We start from the raw sequence: 21,322 nt of genomic DNA, 5'->3' as shown, positions 1-21,322 counted from the left end.
AAAAACTGGGACATAGAACTTAACAGAGAGTTCTCACAAGAGAAAACGCAAATGACATCCTTAATGTTTTCAAAATGTTCAACATCCTTAGCTATCAGGGAAGTGCAAATTAAAACTACTTTGAGATTTCATCTTACCCCAGTCAGAATAGCCAAGATCAACATAACAAATGACAGCTCATTTATTCATCACTGATGGAAGTGCAAATTGATACAGGCACCATGGAAATCAGTGTGGTGGTTCCTCAGGAAGCTGGGAAGTAGATCTACCACAAGATCTAGGCATACCACCACTCTTGGGAACTTGCTCATGCATAGTCATTGCTTTTCTATTCATAATAGCCAGAAATTGGAAACAGCCTGGATGTCCATCAAGTGATGAGAGGATAATGAAAATGTGCTGCGTTTACACAATAGTTTATTATTCAGTTATTAAGAAAAATAAAAACCATGAAATGTTCAAACAAATGGAGTCTGCTATAAACAACCATCCTGACTGAGGTAACCCAGGCCAAAAAGACAAACATTGAATGTTTTCTCTTATATATGGATGCTAGCTTTTAATTTTTAGATGTGTGTTTTAATATGAATAACCACAGAGATTAAGTAGCTAGTGAGGGACCACGGGAGAGGAGGACATCTTCCAAGTAAGGAGAAATAGAGTGTAATGTTATAGAGGGATAAAAGGGAAACCAGGATAGGAGAATTGAGGAGGAAGGAAAGGCAGGGTAAAGGAGGGAATATGGAGAGACAATACTAATGGCCTTTTGAAAGCCATATGGGAACTTCCTAGGGTAGAAGCTTCCTAACAAACACATATGAAAGGAATTTAAATGGAGTCAACATATAATGGGAGGAAATGTCCCAACTAGATATACCACCAAGTAAAACCTTGGGTGTCAGGAATGGGTTAAATCTATTAAGTCCTTGGCCAAAGGGGCCCCACAGACTCCCTCTCCCCAGTAAAAAGAGTACAGGCTATTGCCAAGGCTATTGGATACTCTCCATAACCTGATAGTAAGGCGTAATTGCTGAAGACAGAAATTACTCACGTCATCAAACATGGAGAAATGAAGCTGGTGTACAACCAGAAGCTTCACCCCTATTACTAGTGTTCATGATGCAGGAAGGCACTCTGCATGCTACTGGAGGAGAAAAGTAGTCATCACCCTCACCTGACTAGAAACCTTGCAACGAACAACAAACCTGCAAGATATACTAGTGCAGTAGTAACATAAATGCTCTCCGAGTAACTGCCAACTATTTCATTGGGTTTAAGGCCCACTCCATGACATGGAACCCATACCTGACACTGCTAAGGTGGCTAAGAACCTGAGACTAGACCAGTGATAGGCCTAGGGCAAAACCTACTACTATTCTGTTAAAGGAATATAGCAATCAAATGACTCCTAATGACTAGTCCTACTGCTATACCCATAGGGCATTCACTCAGCCCTCCTCAAAGGAGCATCTTCTTGCAGTAGATGGTAAATAACAAACAGACCAGCAACTGGACAATGTGTGGAGTGAGAGACTTTGGAACACTCAGCCCTAAATGGGCTATCTCCATCAAACCCTTCCCCTCAGGACTCAGGGATCTATGGAGAAGAGGAGGCAGAAAGATTGTAAGCGCCAGCAGTGGTGGATGACTCTAAAGAAACAGCATCTTCCAGACACAGCAGGACTGATATACATAGAACCTCACAGAGACTGTCAGCATACACAAGACCACACAGATTCAAGCCAGACAAAGTCCCAGCACTGACCAGGGAAAGTAGACACAAAGTTTCATCTCTAACCAATTTTCTCCAAAGCGGTGTTACTAGTCTATGAATCACACTCTCAAGAAAGGCCCCATTCCCAGAAATAGTTGGGCAACACAAATGTACTCTGTGGTGTGTGTGTGTGGTGTGTGTGTACACTTTTTGTTTTGTTTTGATAAAATGTGGCTTATTTTCTTTTTCCAGTTTTTCGTCTTTTTCATTTTTGTTGTTTCTTCTCTTTTATTTTTTGAGAAAGAGAAAGAACATGAAGTTGGGTGATAAGGAGGTGGAGAGGATCTGGGAGGAATTGGGGGAAGGAAAATCATATGATCGAAATATGTAAGAAAAAAGAAAAACATTTTCTTAAATTCACCAGTTTTATGACTTAAAGATCATGGCAGTAAGATTTTAGAAAACCTACTTTCTTATATCTTGAAAGCAAGATGATTGCTACTGTATACAGAATAGAAAAAACAAAATCTAGTAATTTTGCACTTACACTGCCACATTTTTTCTAATGGTATATTCATCCAACTCGTCATCTGAGCTGCTATCGGTGGCATCAGAATCCAGACCCTCTTCCACATGAGACAACAGCCCTGTAGCAGACAGGGCAAATCTTTGGATTTCTGCAGCTGTACATTGAGCAAAGCCATTGTTTGTATCATCCCAAAACTTATTCTCTGAAGCCAATATGTTGACTTCTGGCTTAATTTCAGTGTGTTCAAGTAAACTATTCCCCAAAACTGTGGTGGGGTCATGAAAGATCTTCATTGTGGGCAGCTGGCGCTTCATAGAAAATTTCATCTGTTGACCATAGTGCTTAACAACATGCTTCGCTAGGAGCATCTGCAAGTGTTTCTGAGTCCGTCTAGCCTGGCTGAGTAAAATTTTCTGTTTACTCACACAATGAAGCAAACGAGCATTCACCTCCTCCTCTTTTTCAGCAGCTGAGGAACTAACAGGCATATCTGAGTGACTAGGTCCAACTTTCCTTTGGGTACATTGCAATAAACTCTTTTTAATCTTAGTATCAGTGAATTTACCAAAAAGTGCATTCTTTTGGTACCATTTACAGTTTTGTAGATGTATTTTATCTACATTTGTGTCTTTGGTGAGATTTGAATCCAAAACAATCTGTATATCTTTCATGCACTGGCTTGTGGTATCTGAGAGTTCTTTTTTGATGACCTCATTCTCAGAATGAGAATGGCAGATCTTACTGAGTTGAATACTGCTGCCGTTACACAGTACGTTTTTCAGCTTACAGCACTTGGACTCCATTACTTTCTTTTGGTTATAATTCTCATTATACTTATTTAGTGTCGAATTAGAACTCATTAAAAGAACTGTCTGAAAATGTTTTGAAGCCTGAGGGGAGGCAAAATGTTTTAAATTCACAAAATTAGTATTTAGAGTAGGTTCAGGAGTTGGAAATCCCAGCATCTGAGAGAAAGTGTCTCCTCCCTTAAGCTTTTCATCTACAGTTCTTGGACTTTCCATGCACAGCATCTTGTCAGATTCCATGGTACTTGGCAAAGATGAAAAGCAGATACCCTTTGTTGTTGCCTCCTTCAGAGCTGGGGTCATGGCGAATCCTGGAGATAATTACTGGAAGCCTAAAATTACATAAAAAATACATGATCAAACGTCTCGAAAAAAAGCTTGATGCTTATATTTTTGCCAAGGGCAACTTTTATTTTTTGATGTTTCTGATTAAAATGAGCATGGCACCAAAGAGTTCCTTTATCTCTCAGCTTCCCACATTATCTCAATAATGAATAAGCTGTTATTTTTCACTCTGATTGTGAGCCTAATATTCACAATCCCAATTAAAGTTACACTTTATTAGACTGGGAATATTGCTCAGTGGGACAGTACTTGTGCAGCATATGTGAGACCCTGGGTTCCATCTACAGCACCACAAAAAAAAAAAAAAAATGCACTTGCACACTGTCACAGTAAGGGTTTCATGACAAATACATGTGGGTCCAAGTACATCTCACAACTGTATCATTGGCAGTGTTTAGTGAAAGTTAATAGAAAAACTTACAACTTTGAATCTCTTAATCATATTTGAAAATGTAAATCAATCGCACAATTGCAAAAATATTTATCTTTATGAAATAGTCACTTTTTCTAAAATGAAGTTCCATTTAGAATTTATTTTTCTCAACTTGAACATTAATAACTAGAATTAAAATAACCTAAGTAACCTGTTAATAAGTAGACCTAAGTGAGCACAAAACATGAATTCATAGTTGTTCAAAAATAATGTGGCAATGAGAAGTCACCTGATCTGAGACATATTATTTTTCCTGGAAAATCTAACTGCAATGTTTTTCCATTATCACAAATACACATTTATTACTTATCTTTGTAATATATTCCTTCTACATACAAAATAGTGAAAACCATGCCAGATGACCAGTGAAGATTAATTCCAAAGTTAAACAAATTTCAAAAGAAAAGACTGTGCAAAACTTTACAACATTAACTATTTTAAGTTTTTAATGATAATACAGTAGATCTATTAAATTCCATAATTTTTTCAACACACATAATACACTCTAATATTATGTGCATCCAGATGCTAGCTGTAACTGTATTTCCTTCACTTTTATTTTCCATAAAACTAGCACAAATGATCAAGAGAAAGAAAAGGTGTAAAAAAATTGTTTAAAAAAAATCAAAGGGTTAAGTGCAAATAGCTAAGTAGACAATATCTACAACATATAAAAGAATTATTAATAGCTAGGATATATAAAGAACTTCTGCAAATAAATAAAAGACACAGTAATAACATACTTTAGGTGATAATGTCTAGATGGCCAATGACATATACTTGATCACAGTAGTAAAAAATGCTTATCAGCAAAGCAAGATCCAAGTTTCCAAACACTAAACTGACCAAAATGATTCCAGTTTGAAACACCAGTTATGATGAGGCAGGAAGAAAGCAAAATTTCTCACATCCACTGAAGCAACAAATTGGCTGGGAAATTTGTACATAAAGTAAAAAATCTGCTTGTCACAGGTATATAAGCAATGGTTGTAACACCAAACATTAGTTGAAAACAAATTAGATATAAAAAAACAAACACAATGGAATAATATATTGAAGTTAAAAGACTATCACTATGGACAGACTAACGGTAAAAGGAAAAAAAATAGTGTAGGTACACACACACACACACCAGCTTTATACAATATAAATACAACACAAACATAAAAGCTTATCATGTATATGGATGCTCAAGCGTATACTTAATAAAAAGTGAACTAGAAAAATGCCCACCATATCTGAAACAGTAGTTGCATCAAGTTTCATAAGGTTTTCATTTTTATTATAAATGTTATGATTTTGGAAAAAAGAACAAATGTAAAATAAACGTTAATGGTTAACTAAATGATAAAAATATAGATGTGTGTATATATATATATATATACACATGCACACATACTTTGTCTCATGTAAAATGTGTTTATAGTCTGCCTTCAAATTTGAATTATCTCAAAATTAATACGCTTTTGTATAACTAAGCAATGAGCTCTCTATATAATACTCACATTCATCCTAAATTTTAAAGGAAAAATGAAAATGATTTTTTTTGTTTGCAGTTCACTCTGATTTTAATGGATACAGGAAAAACGACAGAGCATCATGAGGTGGTGTTAGGGGCACTTGTTCTGGAAGTGGGCCCACTTTCTGTCCCCACACTGGGCATCCCACAAATGCCTGTAACTCCAGCTCCAGAGGACCTGAAACCCTTCTTCTGGGCTCTGAGGGTACCCACACACAGGTGACATACAAACACACATATGTATAAAAAAATAACTTTTTTTAAATTAGGGAAGAAAGTTTCTAGGATTAAAAGCATGTGCCACCAAATCCAGCCCCCCCCAAAATTAATATTTAAAACAGTAGTTTGGGAGCCTTTGAGACATATAGTCAAAAAGTATAGATTTGGCAGTTTGCAAAAATTAAATGAGCATATTACTAAAAATCACTGAGTTTTAAATCACTCGTGTGAACTCCGAATGAGGGCTCCAATCATTATGCAGGTTTTAATTAATTTATTCTTAGTTGACTATGCTTCATTAACACACAAAATAGCTAATTAGAATAAGGCAAAATATAATTTTAAAAGCACACAATAGTGAACAATTCTGTAAGTTTACCTCAAGATAATATCCTTTAGTTCAATATAATTGCAATTACTTTATAGAACTTAAATGCTTATTTGCGCTTTGGAAGCCAACTTCAGAAAGGCAGTAAGAAACTGACTACAAATCAAGCAATCTGTTTTCACTGAGAATATTACAACCAGCCACACCACACACCTTTTTCATATTGAGTATTTATGAATGATAGCTAGAAAACTATTAGTTTTAAAAAACAAAGTTAAAATGGCCAGACGGTGGTGGCACACGCCTTTAATCCCAGCACTCAGGAGGCAGAGCCAGGTGGATCTGTGTGAGTTCGAGGCCAGCCTGGTCTACAGAGCAAGATCCAGGTCAGGAACCAAAACTACACAGAGAAACCGTCTTGAAAAACCAAAAAATAAAAAATTAAAAATTAAAAAAATTAAATTAAAATGCACAATTTATGGAAATAAATAAGTTTGCTTTCTTAAAGGTGGAAAACAAGAATATAGTCCCTGAATCATAAAATAATTGTCTGCATTGGTTAGAAAGAAGATAGAGTCTTCATCTCCATCTAATATGTATTCAATCTAAAAATCAGCAATTCATTTCACCTGTCATAGGCAGACATGTCTGATACTATCCTAAATACTAGAAAGATGCAGTGATCATGACAAATAAAAATTCTGCCCTCACAAAGTTTACATTTAGAGGAATATGCTAGAGAGGAGAAGGGAGGGAGGGTGATTGAATTTATTTTAAAAAATGAATAACATTTTTTTAAATCTACATTCATGTGAAAGGTGACTATAACATAAGTGTGGTGACTTGAATATGTTTGAATAGTTGGTCTCCAGTTAGTGCAACTGTTTGGGAAGGATCGGCAGATGTGGCCTTGTTGGAGGTGTCACTGTGGGCAAGCTTTGAGGTTCCTAAAGCCCCAGTGTCTCAATCTTTCTGTCTTGTGTCTGTGGATAAAGATGTGAGCTCTCAGCTACTGCTCCACTGCTGGCTGCCTGCTGCCATGCTCAAACCATGATGGCCCCAGACTCTGAATGGCGAGCCCCAAACAAAACTCTTTCTTTTACAAGTTACCTTGGTCATCATGTCTTATCACAGCAATAGAAAACTAAGACAATGAGTAGATACAATATTCCAGTAAATAAGGGTTTTGTAAGTGTTTACAAAAGCTGTAGTCTAGAGCATATTTATATTGGCACAGGGTAAATCTGGATGTGTGGATGAGAAGTGGGCCTCTCAAGGCTTCTCTCTTGCCCTAAGATCTCAAACAATAACAAGTTAATAGGAATTTGAGATGTATTCCTTCCACTCAAAAAAGATAATATAAATCTTTGGGTAAGAATAAGCTTGGTGTGCTTCTGGAGGAAAAAAAGCAACTATGTCCAGAACATAATGACTACAGAAAGAATAGAAATAAGACCAGAGGAGTAGAAAGAGCCTGACCACTTCATTAGAAATTCAGGTGAGGAAATAACTTGATTTGATTGACTGGAGAAAGGGGGGAAGGGAGAGAGGGAGAACAAGTTAGCTCACTCTGGATGGCTGTCAGAAAAGACCTGGAATGCAGAGGAACCAGAGAGGCAGTTACTGAATCAATGTAAGCCAAATTGGTTGCTTAGACTAGTTAGATATTAAGAATGAAAATTTAAATATGTCTCAAGATAGAGTCAACAAAACTTTTGGTTTTTTTGGTTGTTGTTTTGGTTTTTTTGTTTGTTTGTTTGTTTTGTTTTTTGGGGGGTTGGTTTTTGTTGTTGTTGTTATTGTTGTTTTGGTTTTTCAAGATGGGGTTTCTCTGTGAAACAGTTCTGGCTGTCCTGGAACTCATTCTGTAGAGCAGGCTGGCCTCGAACTCACAGAGATCCACCTGCCTCTGCCTCCAGAGTGCTGGGTTTAAAGGCATGTGCCACTACTGCCCAGTCAAAACTTCTGATGATCAACATTTTGCAGGGTTTAAGAGGGGCAAAAAGAACCAAAGTTATGATTGGTTTTCTAGCTTCAGCACATGCATGGTCAATGGTGACATTCTGGAAACAAGACATACTTGGGAACCTTTTTTTCTTCTTTTTCAAGTCTTGTTGGGGTCACATTATATTTAAAGTATGTGTCAGCCACCCACGTGGAGTCAGCCAATCAAGGCTGGAGTTCAAGGGGTCATAATTAGACAGTAGTTGGAGAAGTCATGGCATATAAACAGCATTTAAAGCCAAGGAACAGGAGTTTACCTAGGGAGAAGGTCAAAACAAAGGAAAGGAGCCCACAACAGAGACTAAGGGACTTTGTAATGGCTATGTAAAGGGAGCTACAAGAGAGGATGGGCCCACAAAGGACAAACAACAAAATGTCGGGGTGGGTACAATCAAGACAGCCAAGTATTTAGAATATATAAGAGGTCAAATAAGAACAGGTCAAAGTTACCAGGGATATTACTTTCTAAGAGATCTGTTGAGAAGTCTCCTTTGTTTTCAGTCCAGTGTAGTTAATTGTAAATTTAAAGATCGACTGAGCTCTAGCTTTCCATCTTAGAGAAAGGGAAATACCTAACCCCAACCCTCTCTCCCTGTCCTTTCTAATCCCCAAGGCACAGAAACACAAGGCAGACCTAGCCACCAGACTATGCAGTATCATTTTATTAAATGTTTGCCATCTTATTAAACATTTTATTAAGAGTTCATTTTACACAGCTTTCAATTAAAAAGCTTGCAAAGCACCCTAAGAGGAAAAATAAAGTTTTAAAAGATGGCATCACCAGACAAGGGATTTAAAACAACCATAATTAATAAGCAATGGGCTTTTAATCAGGGGAGGAAGACAATACACAAGAGATAAGTAATGCAAGTGAACTAATGAAAGCCCTAACAAAGAATCAAAGACAAATTCTACAGATCACACACACAGTGGCAGGGCACAAGAGACAGCTCAGCAGGCAAAGGTGCCTGTCACCAGGACTGAAGGCCTGCTGAGTTCATCCCCCAAACCCACATGTTGAAGCGAGAACACTAACATGAACCAGACACCAAATCCCAGATCCAGGAAGCGCAGAGAAAACCAAGCAGAACAAATGTCAAATCAGTTCATATAATTTTAAATCATAATTCATGTCGCTTAATAAATTCAACCCTGTGTTCAAGCATTATGTGAAATTATGGTACTTACGGTATAATAGTATGTCCACAACAAATAACACATTTAAAATGATGTACTAAAATTTCTTATTTGTATGTATGTGTTTGTGGTGCAGGTTCCATCAAACTTCGGCTTGCATGTACTAGGAAAGCCCTCTCTGACTTAGCTATCCCACCAGCCCCTGATTTTAGTGACAGGTTCTTAAAAGCAGCACTGGATAGCCTCAATTCATAATCCTCCTACAGCATCCTGCATAGTGTGCCTCGTTTTGGGGGTCGGGGGTGGAGTTGTTGCTTGTTTATTTCCAAACAGAGTTTCTTGGTGTAACCCTGGCTGTCCTGGAATTCACACTGTAGACCAGACTGGCTGCCAAGTCAGAGATCCACCTGCCTCTGCCTCCTAAGTGTTGGGATTGTACCTAGCTTTTAAAAGAACAGATTTGATTTATGTATTAGATGGAGCTAGAGACCTAAGCCAGGGCTCAGGCATGAAAAGAACTCTGAGCACCATGTCCAGCCTCATGTCAGGTACTTTTCATGATGAATGAAGCTGCACTGGGCTTTGTTTTCATCAACAAACAAATCCTAGGATCCTAGGATATTGTTTGGCCCATGGGAAGCTTTTTTTTCTTTTTTTTCCCCCAGGCAGTCTTGCCAGGTAACATGGACTCACTATGGAACTCTTAATTCCCATACTTTTGCCACAACAGGAGTGAGCCCCTATGAGTGACTCATACAACAGGCTCTTAACAAAACATCTTGAACAAACACCATCCCTAAATGATAAAAACTGCTCTATATTTTAACAAAGGAGATTTATGAGACATTTTCTTGCCAGGTTGTCAGATAAAAAGGTTAGAAAACATTAACACAGAATTTAACTGCCCAGGAAAAATATGGTATGAGCTACATATGTTATTTTAAACTTACTACCAGACATTTTAAATATAATTATTTCATTTAGCAAATGAAAATATATGTGATCAAAATAAAATTTCTTAATGACACTATATAGATAAATAGATAGATAGATCCTTTATGTATAACAAATCTTCAAAATCATGAGTTTCTTTTCTACATTCTTAATGTAAAAAGATCCTCATTTCAAATGTTCAGATCAGTCTGACAAGAAATTACTGTACTAGTACAATGCAAGATGTATTCTTCCTTAAATAACCAGGAATCAACCATTAACTACAAAATTTCAATCCACAAATTTATCTTAACCAAATATATGTATATTTTTAGGCACCTACAGTAGTCTAGACAATACAGAAAAGAGAAACTCCAACAATTTTCTAAAAAACATCTTGATCAGTTTCTAACTACACACTGGGACATTTCATTCTAGCTAAATCTAAAAATACCTTTCTAACTACAAAAATATTGGGTTCTCTGATTCCAGACACTCCTCCTGTTGGTAAAGATGGTTTTGTGTATACTCTAGATACTCACATCTAATGTGGCACTAAAGTAATTTAATCTAACAAACTAGAAAGGAAAAAATGGAAAAAAATAAAACTTTTTCTCTGTCAAAGACACTCACTAAAATATCAAGCAAATGGGATTTTTTAAGTGGATACTACAAGCTTAAAAACTGCCAACAGTCTCTGAAAGAAAGCAGCCATGCAGTCTTGATTCTCGGCGAAGGCAAGAGCTCCTCATAATCCAAAAACCAGTTCTATTTAAGTTTCACAACCAATTGATTTTTCAGCTTTTGGTTTAAGTTAAATTCACTAGTATCTTGGCAAACAGAAATTGTGTGGTTTTATGAGTAGCATAAAAGAAGTTTATCACAAAACCATTATAGATGATCTGTCAAGTACATAAACCTTCAACAAACAACCCAGATCCAAATATATACTATTCTTACAAGACTCGGAAAAATACCAATAATACTTTCTGTAGGACAAGCAAAAACTTATAACTTCAATAATAAACACTTTAAAGTCACTTTTTTCTTTCTTTTAGTATATATTAGTTGTATTATTATAAAACCAAATTAATGCAAGAACAATAAACTGGATTATACTGTTAAATCTATAGCATAAATTCTAAAAATTGAGTCTACAATTTAATCCAAAGAGCATTCACTGAGAATTAAGAGTTTACTTAATTTGAAATTGTACTATTACAAGTAGGTTTTGCCTTGTCCCCAGGATGTGTTCATAGTAGCTCAAGCTGTACTTTTAAGATTCATAATACATTCATATTTGAGTCTGGCATTAACTAAAAGTAATCTAATCCCCTAGAGATCATGGAATATAGGAAAAGCAGTTATCTTTCAAAACTTGCATGTACACAGGGAGATAACTGCCAAGACTATTACTACTGAGTTGGTTCAGACACTTAGTAATCAAATCTTTACAAATTAATAACTTACATATTGCAAATGATTTTTGTTTGACATTTCCTGAAGAAAATTATTTAAATACCTTCACACTTCAATTTAATAATCTAGATAAGAACCACTGGTTCTCCTGAAAAATGAATATTAAAATTAACTCTGATTGCCTATCCCTCCTATTGCTTCAGATTTTTGTTATGCTTTCTATTCTAGAATGCATACAAGCATTCCATATTGTCTTTGGAAAATATTCTCTCAGGTTTTAAACCTGAACATTAAATTTACTCTAAGACACAAATCCACCTATAAAAATAAAAACTAAAATGGGCAGTGGTGGTGCACACCTGCACTTGGGAGGCAGAGGCAGGCGGATCTCTGAGTTCGAGCCCAGCCTGGTCTACAAAGAGTTTCAGGACAGCCAGAGCTGTTACAGTGTAGAGACCCACAGAGGTTTCCTGGTGAGTACTTACTCAGGGTACGAGAATTGAACTTGCTTTACTCAGCAGGAGTGTTTGGAAGGGTCTACACTTGGCTATGTGGTGTGCTTTGATGGGGGGGGGGTCTTTTTGCCCCGCCCCTTGGCATTTTTATAAAAAAAAAAAAAACACTTTTGAAGAGACAGAAGGGGCTGGTGGATTCTGATCCAGATCCTCCCGAAGCTATCCTGTGTTTCTCTGTCTCCTCTCCACTATCTTTCTATCTAAAAGTTTCTTATTCCTCTCTCCTCCTCATAGGAACCCTTTAAAAGGTGGGAGCTGGCCTCCCACATTACAGAGAAACCCTCTTTCATAAAACCAAAACAATAAAAATACGAAATACAAAAACTACCAACAGTATTTGAAAGGGAAGAACCCAGAAGCAGAGCCAAATCTTATTCCACATATATTACTTAACCCATGATAATAAGGAAAAGTAACTAACAAAATGTGAGAGGTTCTCTTTTTGTCTTTACATTTATTTAGCGTGGGGGTGGGGTGGGGTGGGATAGGGAGTGTTGCTATGGCAGAGATCAGAGGACAACTAAATGGGTGGTTCTCTCTTTCCAATATTTGGGTTCCAGGGGTCCAGCTCAAGTCATCAGACTTGGTGGCAAACACTCTTATCAAATGAGCCATCTCAGTGGCCCAAGTTGGACTTTCTAACATTACTAAAAATATAAGAGAATTCAAATTTTCTAACTTGTCCTTATAAAGGCAAAAGCCAAAAATACAGAAACACCAAGGAGAATGAGTTCATATTGGTTGAATTTTTATCTCATAGCACTAGAAACCAGGGGCTGGAGACATGGCTCAGGCGTTAGGAGCACACACATTGCTCATGAAGAGGCTCTCAGTTCAACCTCCAAAGCCCAGGTAGGCTGGCTCACAATCACCTGGAATTCCAGCTCCAAAAGAGCAGACAACTCTCCTGGCTTCCATAGGCCCTGCACTCAAATACACAAACCCACAGGAGGAACTCGGATATAAACATGATATTTTAAAAAATGTTTTAAAGTATCAAAAAAATAAGTAAAGCCATAAATACAAAATGCAACATATTTCCAGATTCCTTTATACATTCTTTTAGGGGAATTCTCAGTTCACTACAGAAAACTGTACCATAATTGGCATGAGTTGAATACAGTTAGCGCTGCACTTTGTAGTCTATGATGTTTATAAGCAAGAGCTTCTTCCACTTTGAAAACTATGCCTAAAAAGGAATTCTCATTGAAGACTAAAGAATTTAATTAAAGATAAAGCCACTTGGGTGGCCACATAACAGATCAAACAGCTCATACTTGAAGCAGAATTATTACTACTCAGCTGTATGTGCATGACTCATAAGAATATAAATGAAGTTTATTCCTGCGTACATACATTTGGATGCAGCAATTTATGTTGAAAAGGGCATTATCACACATTTGCTCAGTCCATTCATTTTGGCAATTTAACATCACACAGTTCAACACTGATTAATGACCTACTACCGTGCACAGTTTTGGGGGTTTGTTTTGTTTTGAACTACTAAAAACGTACTTAAGAAATCTGGGTCTTCTAGAGCTAGAAAAGAACCTGAAACATTGTAAAGTTCATAAATGATTTAAAATAATAACAAATTTTTGGTTATAAATAGCTGAATTTTAATATCAATATAAAAAAGTGTTTTTGAAAATATAAAAATAACATCTGGTATTAAAATTTTCCATTGTGGCAAAACAAAATCCCAACATGAAAGATAAACAAAAAAAAAAAAAAAGATAAGTTACAGGCCAGTTTGGACTACAGTGTGACTTCCAGGCTGACTCAGATCTCATATTGACATCCTAACTTTAAACACACACACACAAATGAAAAGAAAAATTCCACTATGAATTATCTTCAATTTTCACTATACACTATCAACTAGCCACTATAATGACATCATTTTTACTAACTTTTTTTTAACCTTTCATTGACTAGGAAAGGAACAAAATTCTGTGAAATGCCCATTTAGTTCAACATTTAAGAGAAAATGAGGGGAAAAAAAATTAAGAATTATATAGCTTCTCTTTCTAAATCTAACATACTGAATAAAATGATTATGAGTTATCTTTTGTATGATATTATATTATAGTACTGTAAAGATAAAGGCTTTAAGAACAGATTAAAGATGTAAACTGGCTGCTAATTTCCCACTGTCATTTACACTATAAAGCAGCCTCATTTTTTGTTGTAACAATTTGATAAGCCAGATCAACATCAACCTCAACTATAATCCTAAAGGAAGCAGCTTTCCACTCCTTCAAGTGACACCTAATATAGTAAAGACAGACTCCCGGGAAAATGAACAAGACATCTATGAAGCCACAAAAGACATCATGGAAACAAGATGGCTCACTGCATACAAGGTTTATGTGATAGACTAAAGGGCAGTAAAGAATGCCATAGGTAGTTAACAAGTGGGCTACCAACACCAACTGGAAATAAAGAACTCTAGACACTAACCATCTAATTTGTCTAACGCATAGTCTACGAGAAACCAGAATAATCAGAAGGAAATTTCCACGTTAGCTTCTTGGAAGACCAGTAAATGAGGAAAGGTGGTGAAACCCTGTAAGTAATGTTATAAGCAGAAAGGGTAGATGAAGATTTGGGCTATGCCATGCTTAAGACAATGGGGAGTTCCTGGAACTTTTAATTAAAAACTACTAAGATCAGTGAGTCCAGCCTTAAGGAACAAGTACTCAAATGACTCACTCAGCTACTACATTATCAATTACGTACTCCTCAGACAAAAAAGGAAGAGACAATTTCCCAACTTCTCACAGATGAAAAAAAAGTTAATATTGACAACCAATTGGCAAGTCTTCATTGTGCATCCACTATTTGATACACGGTATGTAAGTATGAAAGTTTTCTCTCAAGTACCCAACAGTAAATTAGGAAATGCAATAGAACCACATACTTGTTCGTCGTGAAAACAAACAAAAAATAAAGAAAACACTACTGTGATGAACAAAGATGCGACAGGAAGCACACTCATACCTCTGAGTAAATTAATGCCACATTCACAAAGCTGGAGATGTCACAAGAGCATAAAAAGAAACAAAACGACTCTGACCCAGAAACTCCTCTCCTACAAATCTAACGGGTGGAGCGGAAAAATGTATTATTTCAAAGACTTGTGTAATAAAATTTACACAAAACATTAGAAAAATCCCAAACTTCTGCCAATAGGGAAAAACTTAAAATAGACTCATGTGATGAAATGTTATACAGCTATTAAAATTATTTTTTAAAAAAATTAATGTTATTTAATAGCATTAAATGTTTCTGGATTAAAGTTAAGTGAAAATGTATGATCTCTAGTTTTAGGAAAAATTACACATAGATGACAGAAAAATAAAGAGAAATACAAAGTTTTCCAGGAAATTTTAAAATAACATGTAAGAAAATAAGCAGGTATTATTTAAAAAGACACCTATTGCCAAGAACTGTAAATGTGTTATATTTACTGGCCAAGATTATGAGTTTCACATTTAAGAAATTATTCTAGAAAGGCTGAGAAAGGGGAGTAACAATAATCTGTAGATCAAAACTACGAAGCGATGAAGGATCTTGCCAGTGATCTTTAAAACCGGGAAGAGAAACACACATGGAAGTTACAGCAGCTGGGGTGGTGCCACGCGCTCCCAATGTCAGCTCTAAAAGGACCTGGACTGCACAGCAAGTTCCAAGGCCAGCCTGGGTTACATGGCCTGAAACAAAACAAAGTGCAACAGGTCTGGACTAAATTAAATATATCTTATTTCACGGCTTGTTGTTAAAATTCCGAATCTATGCGGGCTTTATTAAAACTGACGTTTTGTTACACCACGTTATGTGGAGATTTACAGTCACTAACAGGACACGTGATCTTCATTACACTCTTTTAAGGCAGGGACCATATTGCGCAACGGTTTACTAGAGGAAACAGATGTATCAGCAAGGCTGTGACTTGCCCAAGAAAACAGCTAGCTAGTTCTCTGGAAACCGCAAAAATCAACCACCGGTGTTAAGCCTCTTAAGCAATCTGGGTTCCACACCTGCACCTCTTCTTCCCACCCGCCCCCCTCCACTGTCGAATTATTTTTAGAGCTGCTTTTCCTAGCCCCAAATCCTGCCTAGTTTGCCAGCCGTGCTCAGTAATAGTTTCGGGTAAGTTCTGTTGCTAATAAACTTGCCCCGTCCAATCAGGATCTAAAAACCTTTCTACAGACACCAAGTTAAACAAGTCCAAGGCGGCGGCGGCGGCGGCGGCCAGTCTTTTCAGTCTCTCCAGCACGGAACCGCTCTCGAGTTTGGGGGAAATCAACCAGAAGGTGACTCCCACAACTCCAAATCTCCCTGCCCCCGCGACGGGACCAGCCAGGGCAGGGAACCGCTACCGCGCCTTCTCCGGGAGCACCGGGGGGGAGGGGAGGGGGGACGCCCACGCAGCGCCCGCTCCCCGCCAGGCAGTGAGCCCGACAGCTCCTTCCCGGCGGCGGTTCGAGACTACACCACGCCGGCCAGACATGAGTCCTTCCTACCGAACCTCCTACTTCTCTTTCCCGAACCGAACCGAGCCCTCCCCTCCGGCACCAGCCGCGACCCGAACTCGGACGTGCGGTTGGTCCCTCAATAAAACCACTACCATCTCCCTTCCCTCCGGAACAAATGCCGGCCCAGCAAAAGCAAAAAAGCAACGTCGCTGCTAAGGCGGACCGCTCGGCCCAGAGCTCGAGTAACTTGCACCCTGCCTGGGGCGCCCGTACCCGCCGGAGAGGCTCGGAGGCTCGGCGGCTCCGGCTGGGGGGCGGGCCCGGGGGGGGGGGGAGAGAATGAGGAAAGCCACGTGTTCCGCCTTGTGCGCACGCGCCAGCCAAAACAAAAGGGAGGCTCGCCAGGCCCCGCCCCCGGCCCCCACGTGACTCGCAGCCGGGCCCGCCCCCTGCCCCGCCCTCCCCTCCCCGCCCGCCGTGTCTGCCAAGGCTGTTAGGGTTTAGCCGTTTAAATTTGGCTGCGGTCCGACCCCCCTGCCCCAGAGCACGGTCCTGTGCCGGGGCCCGGGAGTTCCAACGGCCGGGAGGATTCGGGGGTGCGAGGCGGGGGGGGGGGGGGGACGGGACACGACTGCCCGGCGGACGCCGAGCCCGCGAGTCTCTCCCCCTTCTCTCTCTCCCTCCGCCCCCCCCCCCCCGACGACGGTCTTCTCCGCTCTTTCCCGCCCCGCGCCGCCGCCGCCGTCCCCCGCCGAGGAGACCCCACCCCCCCTCTGCCCGCCGCTGCGACGCCGGCCACTCGCCTGCTGGGGCGCCCTGGCTGCCCTCCGCCGCCGCTCCGTGGGTCCGGCCGTGGTGGGGGCCCGCCGCCGCCGCCGCCGCAGGCGATCTCTAGGAGCTGTCCGCCCGCCTCCCTCCCTCCAACACCCGGGGCGCCGCCGACTCGTCTCCAGAGCGCGCCCCGCTCCCGCACCCCGGCTGACACCGCCGCCGCCGCCGCCTCTGCCGCTGCCGCTACCGCCGCCGCCGCCGCGGTTTAACAGTCCGCCCGCTGCCCGCAGCTCCGGGCGCTCGGGGGACGGAACCCTGCAGCGGGAGGCGGAGGGGAGGGGGCAGCGGGGGAGGGCGGGGCCCGGCCCCGGCCAATGGCAGCGGGGGAGGGGCGCGCCATGCAAATGAGGCGGGCGGCCGGGGGAAACCCCGGCGGGGGCGGGGCCTGCGGAAGCCGCCCCGGAGCGTTCGGAAAGCGGCCCCCGACCGAGCGCCGGGGCCGAACTCGGCGGCGGCCGCGCCGGCTCCGAGTGCGATCCGCTCCGCTCCGCTCCACCACCGCCGCGGCCGCCGCTGCCGCTGCCGCTGCTCCTCGGCGCTCTCTCCACACCGGCGCCAGCCGGACTGCCGGGCCGCTTCCCGCCTCCGCGCTGCGGTTTCTCTGGGTCCGTGAGACGAAAATAAAACGCGGGGCGGAGCGGGGGTGGGGGGGGGGAGGGGAGGAGGGGGGCAGGCGAGTCCGCGCGTCCCTCTCTGCTCCGCTGCGAGCCTTGGCGTCCCGCACGGTAGTCCCGGCCAGACCGAGGGTTAGCAGCTTTCCTCCACTGCCGAGGTCCTTGGAGCCTCGGTGCCTTTGCTTGTAGCGAGAGAGACTCAGATCCCAAGTCATACACTCTGCCGGACCTTAAAATAGGTGACAAGTCTGCCTTGGATACGTTTGAGTGAGTTTATGATCGAGGGGCGCTGCAGTTAACTCTCCTCTGCCAAATGTGCAGAAAAGCGGGATTTTATATGGAAACAGTTGACTGGAGAGACACAAAAACATCGCTAGAGTCTTGCACCTGGCCCAGCTTGCAGCTTCACCGTTAAACGCACCCGGGCATTTCCCCAGGCTTGAACTTGAGGCTTAAGGAAAAAATGATAACCTAAATATAGCTACTTAGATGATAAGAGTAGAAGCTTTGCTAAGCAGATTTTCGTCGGAATGCTTTAGGGAGTGAAAGGCACTAAAATTTTAGATCCAGATTTATCATTATTTCTACCTTATTATTTATTTGGAAGGGATCACGGGGTAGGACCATGGCAGAAGTGTGAAGAATTGAAGTCATCAGGAAGTAATACTTAGACATTACCGGAATTGGAAAATTAACCACTACTTCTCTTTCTAGTACATCAACACGCATAGCTGAAATAATTTTTAGGATAAACTGTTTTCAGTGGGGAGAATAGTTATAAAAATTACTCAAAACAATAATTACTCAACATGGTCAAGGGAAGACATTTCAAGAAATATTAAAATGGATTAAAAATCATGAACTAATGCGTGTTGGAGAAAAAATAAAACACCTACTGGGTATTTGTCATATTTAAAGGGCTGCCATAGTCCCTAAGTACAGAGACAGAAAATGAGTAAAGCATTTAAATAAAGTATGTGGTGGGGCCTGGATTGGGGCATTCCAGGCCGAGGTGGGCTAGCCTGTTCTCCATGGTGAGGTCCAGGACATCCATGGCTATATACCAAGACCCTATCTACAAACAAACACAAAATTGCATGGTGGAGGTAGTAGCAGTTTGAGAAGTCAAAAGTGTTAGAGCAGTTCTAGGATCTTGGATTCAACTGGGCATTCATTTTAAAGACTTCAAAAAGAGAGGAAGGCATCAGTAACTCAGGAAATAGTATCCTTAAGGGGAGGTAATATGTATCATACTATTAGAAGAGAAAACCACATTGTCAATTACACTGTTTAGTCTTGAATGACAAGGTCTGGGGGTGCACCACAGCGAAAGAGCACTTGCCTAGCATTAGTGAGGGGTGCCCTGGGTTCAATTTCCAGCACTCCGATGAATGACAAGGAATTCAGATTTTAAATGGAGGCAGTTGTACAGCTATAAAATTACTTGAGGTACGGTTATCTCCTGTGACGTAATTATGATCAAAGCAAAATACTTGTAAGTTAACTATGAAATGTGTATTGAAAACATATTTTGTGATGGTTAGAAAGGATTTAAGGGAGTAAAAGTTCCTGCCTGTGCAAGGTGTAGTAAGCTTTGCCAAATGCAGATAAACACCACAACAAGGTTTTAAATATATTGCCTAGCTCAGTCATCAAACATAGTAGGAAGTAGGTTCTTTTCCAATACTCAAGGTTAATTCTTTTAGCTAGCCTCAGTCTGCCAGATTTTGTGGACCTTATATAAATATTCCAGTCTATGAAACCATCATGTCTGTAACATTTGTCTCTTCCCTTCATACTCAACTTAAGGTACTTCAAAAATTGCTGTAGTGTATGAAATGGTATTAACCGTCACTTAACTACACATTAAGCACATTGTTCCTTGACACGAAATGCTGTTCTAAACTATGCTTCTGTTGCATGTAATATAAACACGCCAGCTTTCCAGACACCACAGAATATAAAGTGCTAAAAATTGATAGACTAAGTCCTTTGTCAAATGGTTTCCTATTTTACTTATTTAGCAAAATCCTGTAAGAATTCGTGTGCTCTTAATCTATTAGAAGATACATTAAAAAGAATTCTGGTTTCCAAGAAAAATCTATTCTGGTTTGAGAGGGGTGGGGAGTGTGTAAAGCCCAAGATGGAGCCAGAGCAAGGAGAGGAGAAGGGCACAGTTCTTGCTGACATAATTCCGACGACCTGACTGGAGGCCTGTGAAAAAAAAAACGCCCAGGTAAGCGGTATTGCCGTGATTTCAGGAGATAAACTCCTACACAGGCATTCACTCAGTCACTTCTTCCATTCAGGAAACACCACGGCAGCACTTAAGGCCCAGCTGACACTGTGATAAATGCCAGAGATAGAGATCGACACCTGGCTTCTAGCAACGCGGCCAGGAATGGATTACAAACACAGGCTTTTGTGTCTCCCTTCCCGCTCTGTGTGTCTTTATAGCACTTCACCATCCAGCATAACACAGATTTTTATTTTTCTCTCCCTGCTCTGGAATATAAATGAGCTCCATGAGCTCTGGTTATTTTGCTCAACACTGAATCCTGGAGCTTAGGACATGGTTCCCAACAAACGTTGAATGGAAGAACATTTCATTCTTACATTCTGCGGTTCTCTATTAATTTCCTGTGTTAAAAAAAAAAAAAAAAAGATTAAACTCAGTGGCATCTAGGTATCAAGATACTTACAGTAATACGTAGCCAGTCTTGGATTTAAACACAGTCTCGACTGGATCCAAAGCTAGCCTTCTTGCCCCACTGTCAAAACAGAAAGCTTATGGCGTTTATTACTTGTTCTTCATATTTCTGTGCCAGAAACAACTGTCTCCTACTGTCCTATATACATTTTGGGAATTTTTAGGGTGTTTTTTGTTTTTTGTTTTTCAAGACAGGGTTTCTCTGTATAGCTTTGGAGCCCTCCTGGAACTCTCTCTGTAGCCCAGGCTGGCCTCAAACTCACAGAGATCTGCCTGCCTCGGCCTCCCGAGTGCTGGGATTAAAGGCGTGCGCCACCGCCGCCCAGCTGACTAACCAGTATTTGTAGATGAAAAGGTTAGGGGTGTGCAACAGAACTACAAGAACCAGGCTGGGTACAAGAAAAGACCACACTGGCCCACAGAGGTAGAAGAATAAAAAATAACCGAATCCACCACTTTTATCGACAGTAGACTCTAAATTGGAAACAACCCTAAAATATACCATCTGTAAAAGGATAAGCTAATTGTGGGGTATCCATATATGCTATTGTGGAATAACCATAAGCGCTTTTTAAAGTTTTTTTTTTTCATAAAATGTATTTTATCATATTTTTCACCTCGCCCAACTCCTCCCAGATCTTCAGAGTCTTTTTTTTTTCTTAAGTGAGCATACAAAATAATGGATTTCATTATCACATTTTCATCCATGGATGCATCCTAAACAGAATGCTGAGTGAAATAAACCAGACACCAAAGAGAGTAAATATTGCACGATCCCATTTATG

General features: G+C 40.4%; 1 protein-coding gene and 1 long non-coding RNA gene across 7 annotated transcripts in view; one reads left to right on the top strand and one right to left on the bottom strand.

The window, feature by feature from the left end:
• Positions 1-17,308, bottom strand: part of Kansl1l (KAT8 regulatory NSL complex subunit 1 like) — a 90,915-nt gene extending 73,607 nt beyond the window's left edge. For 3 of the 6 annotated variants that reach the window (XM_076550194.1, XM_076550195.1, XM_076550197.1), the window contains exons 1-2: positions 17,186-17,300; positions 2,262-3,381 (exon numbers count right to left, since the gene is read on the bottom strand). In XM_076550194.1, coding sequence (XP_076406309.1) covers positions 2,262-3,352 — 1,091 coding nt within the window. In that variant the 5' untranslated portion in view covers positions 3,353-3,381; positions 17,186-17,300. Of the gene's footprint in view, positions 1-2,261; positions 3,382-11,437; positions 11,936-17,185 lie in introns of those variants that run through there. The other 3 variants (XM_042260183.2, XM_042260184.2, XM_076550196.1) reach the window with 2 other exon arrangements.
• Positions 17,309-17,644: 336 nt separating this feature from the next.
• On the top strand, positions 17,645-20,498 carry LOC143268313 (uncharacterized). The gene is made up of 2 exons (XR_013044115.1): positions 17,645-17,818; positions 20,137-20,498. It is a non-coding gene; the product is annotated as an uncharacterized LOC143268313 (long non-coding RNA).
• Positions 20,499-21,322: the final 824 nt, after the last annotated feature.

This window comes from Peromyscus maniculatus, chromosome 13 (genome assembly GCF_049852395.1).
Source record: "Peromyscus maniculatus bairdii isolate BWxNUB_F1_BW_parent chromosome 13, HU_Pman_BW_mat_3.1, whole genome shotgun sequence".
In the NCBI taxonomy this organism is placed as follows: domain Eukaryota; kingdom Metazoa; phylum Chordata; class Mammalia; order Rodentia; family Cricetidae; genus Peromyscus; species Peromyscus maniculatus.
This window is presented reverse-complemented; position numbering and strand designations above follow the sequence as displayed.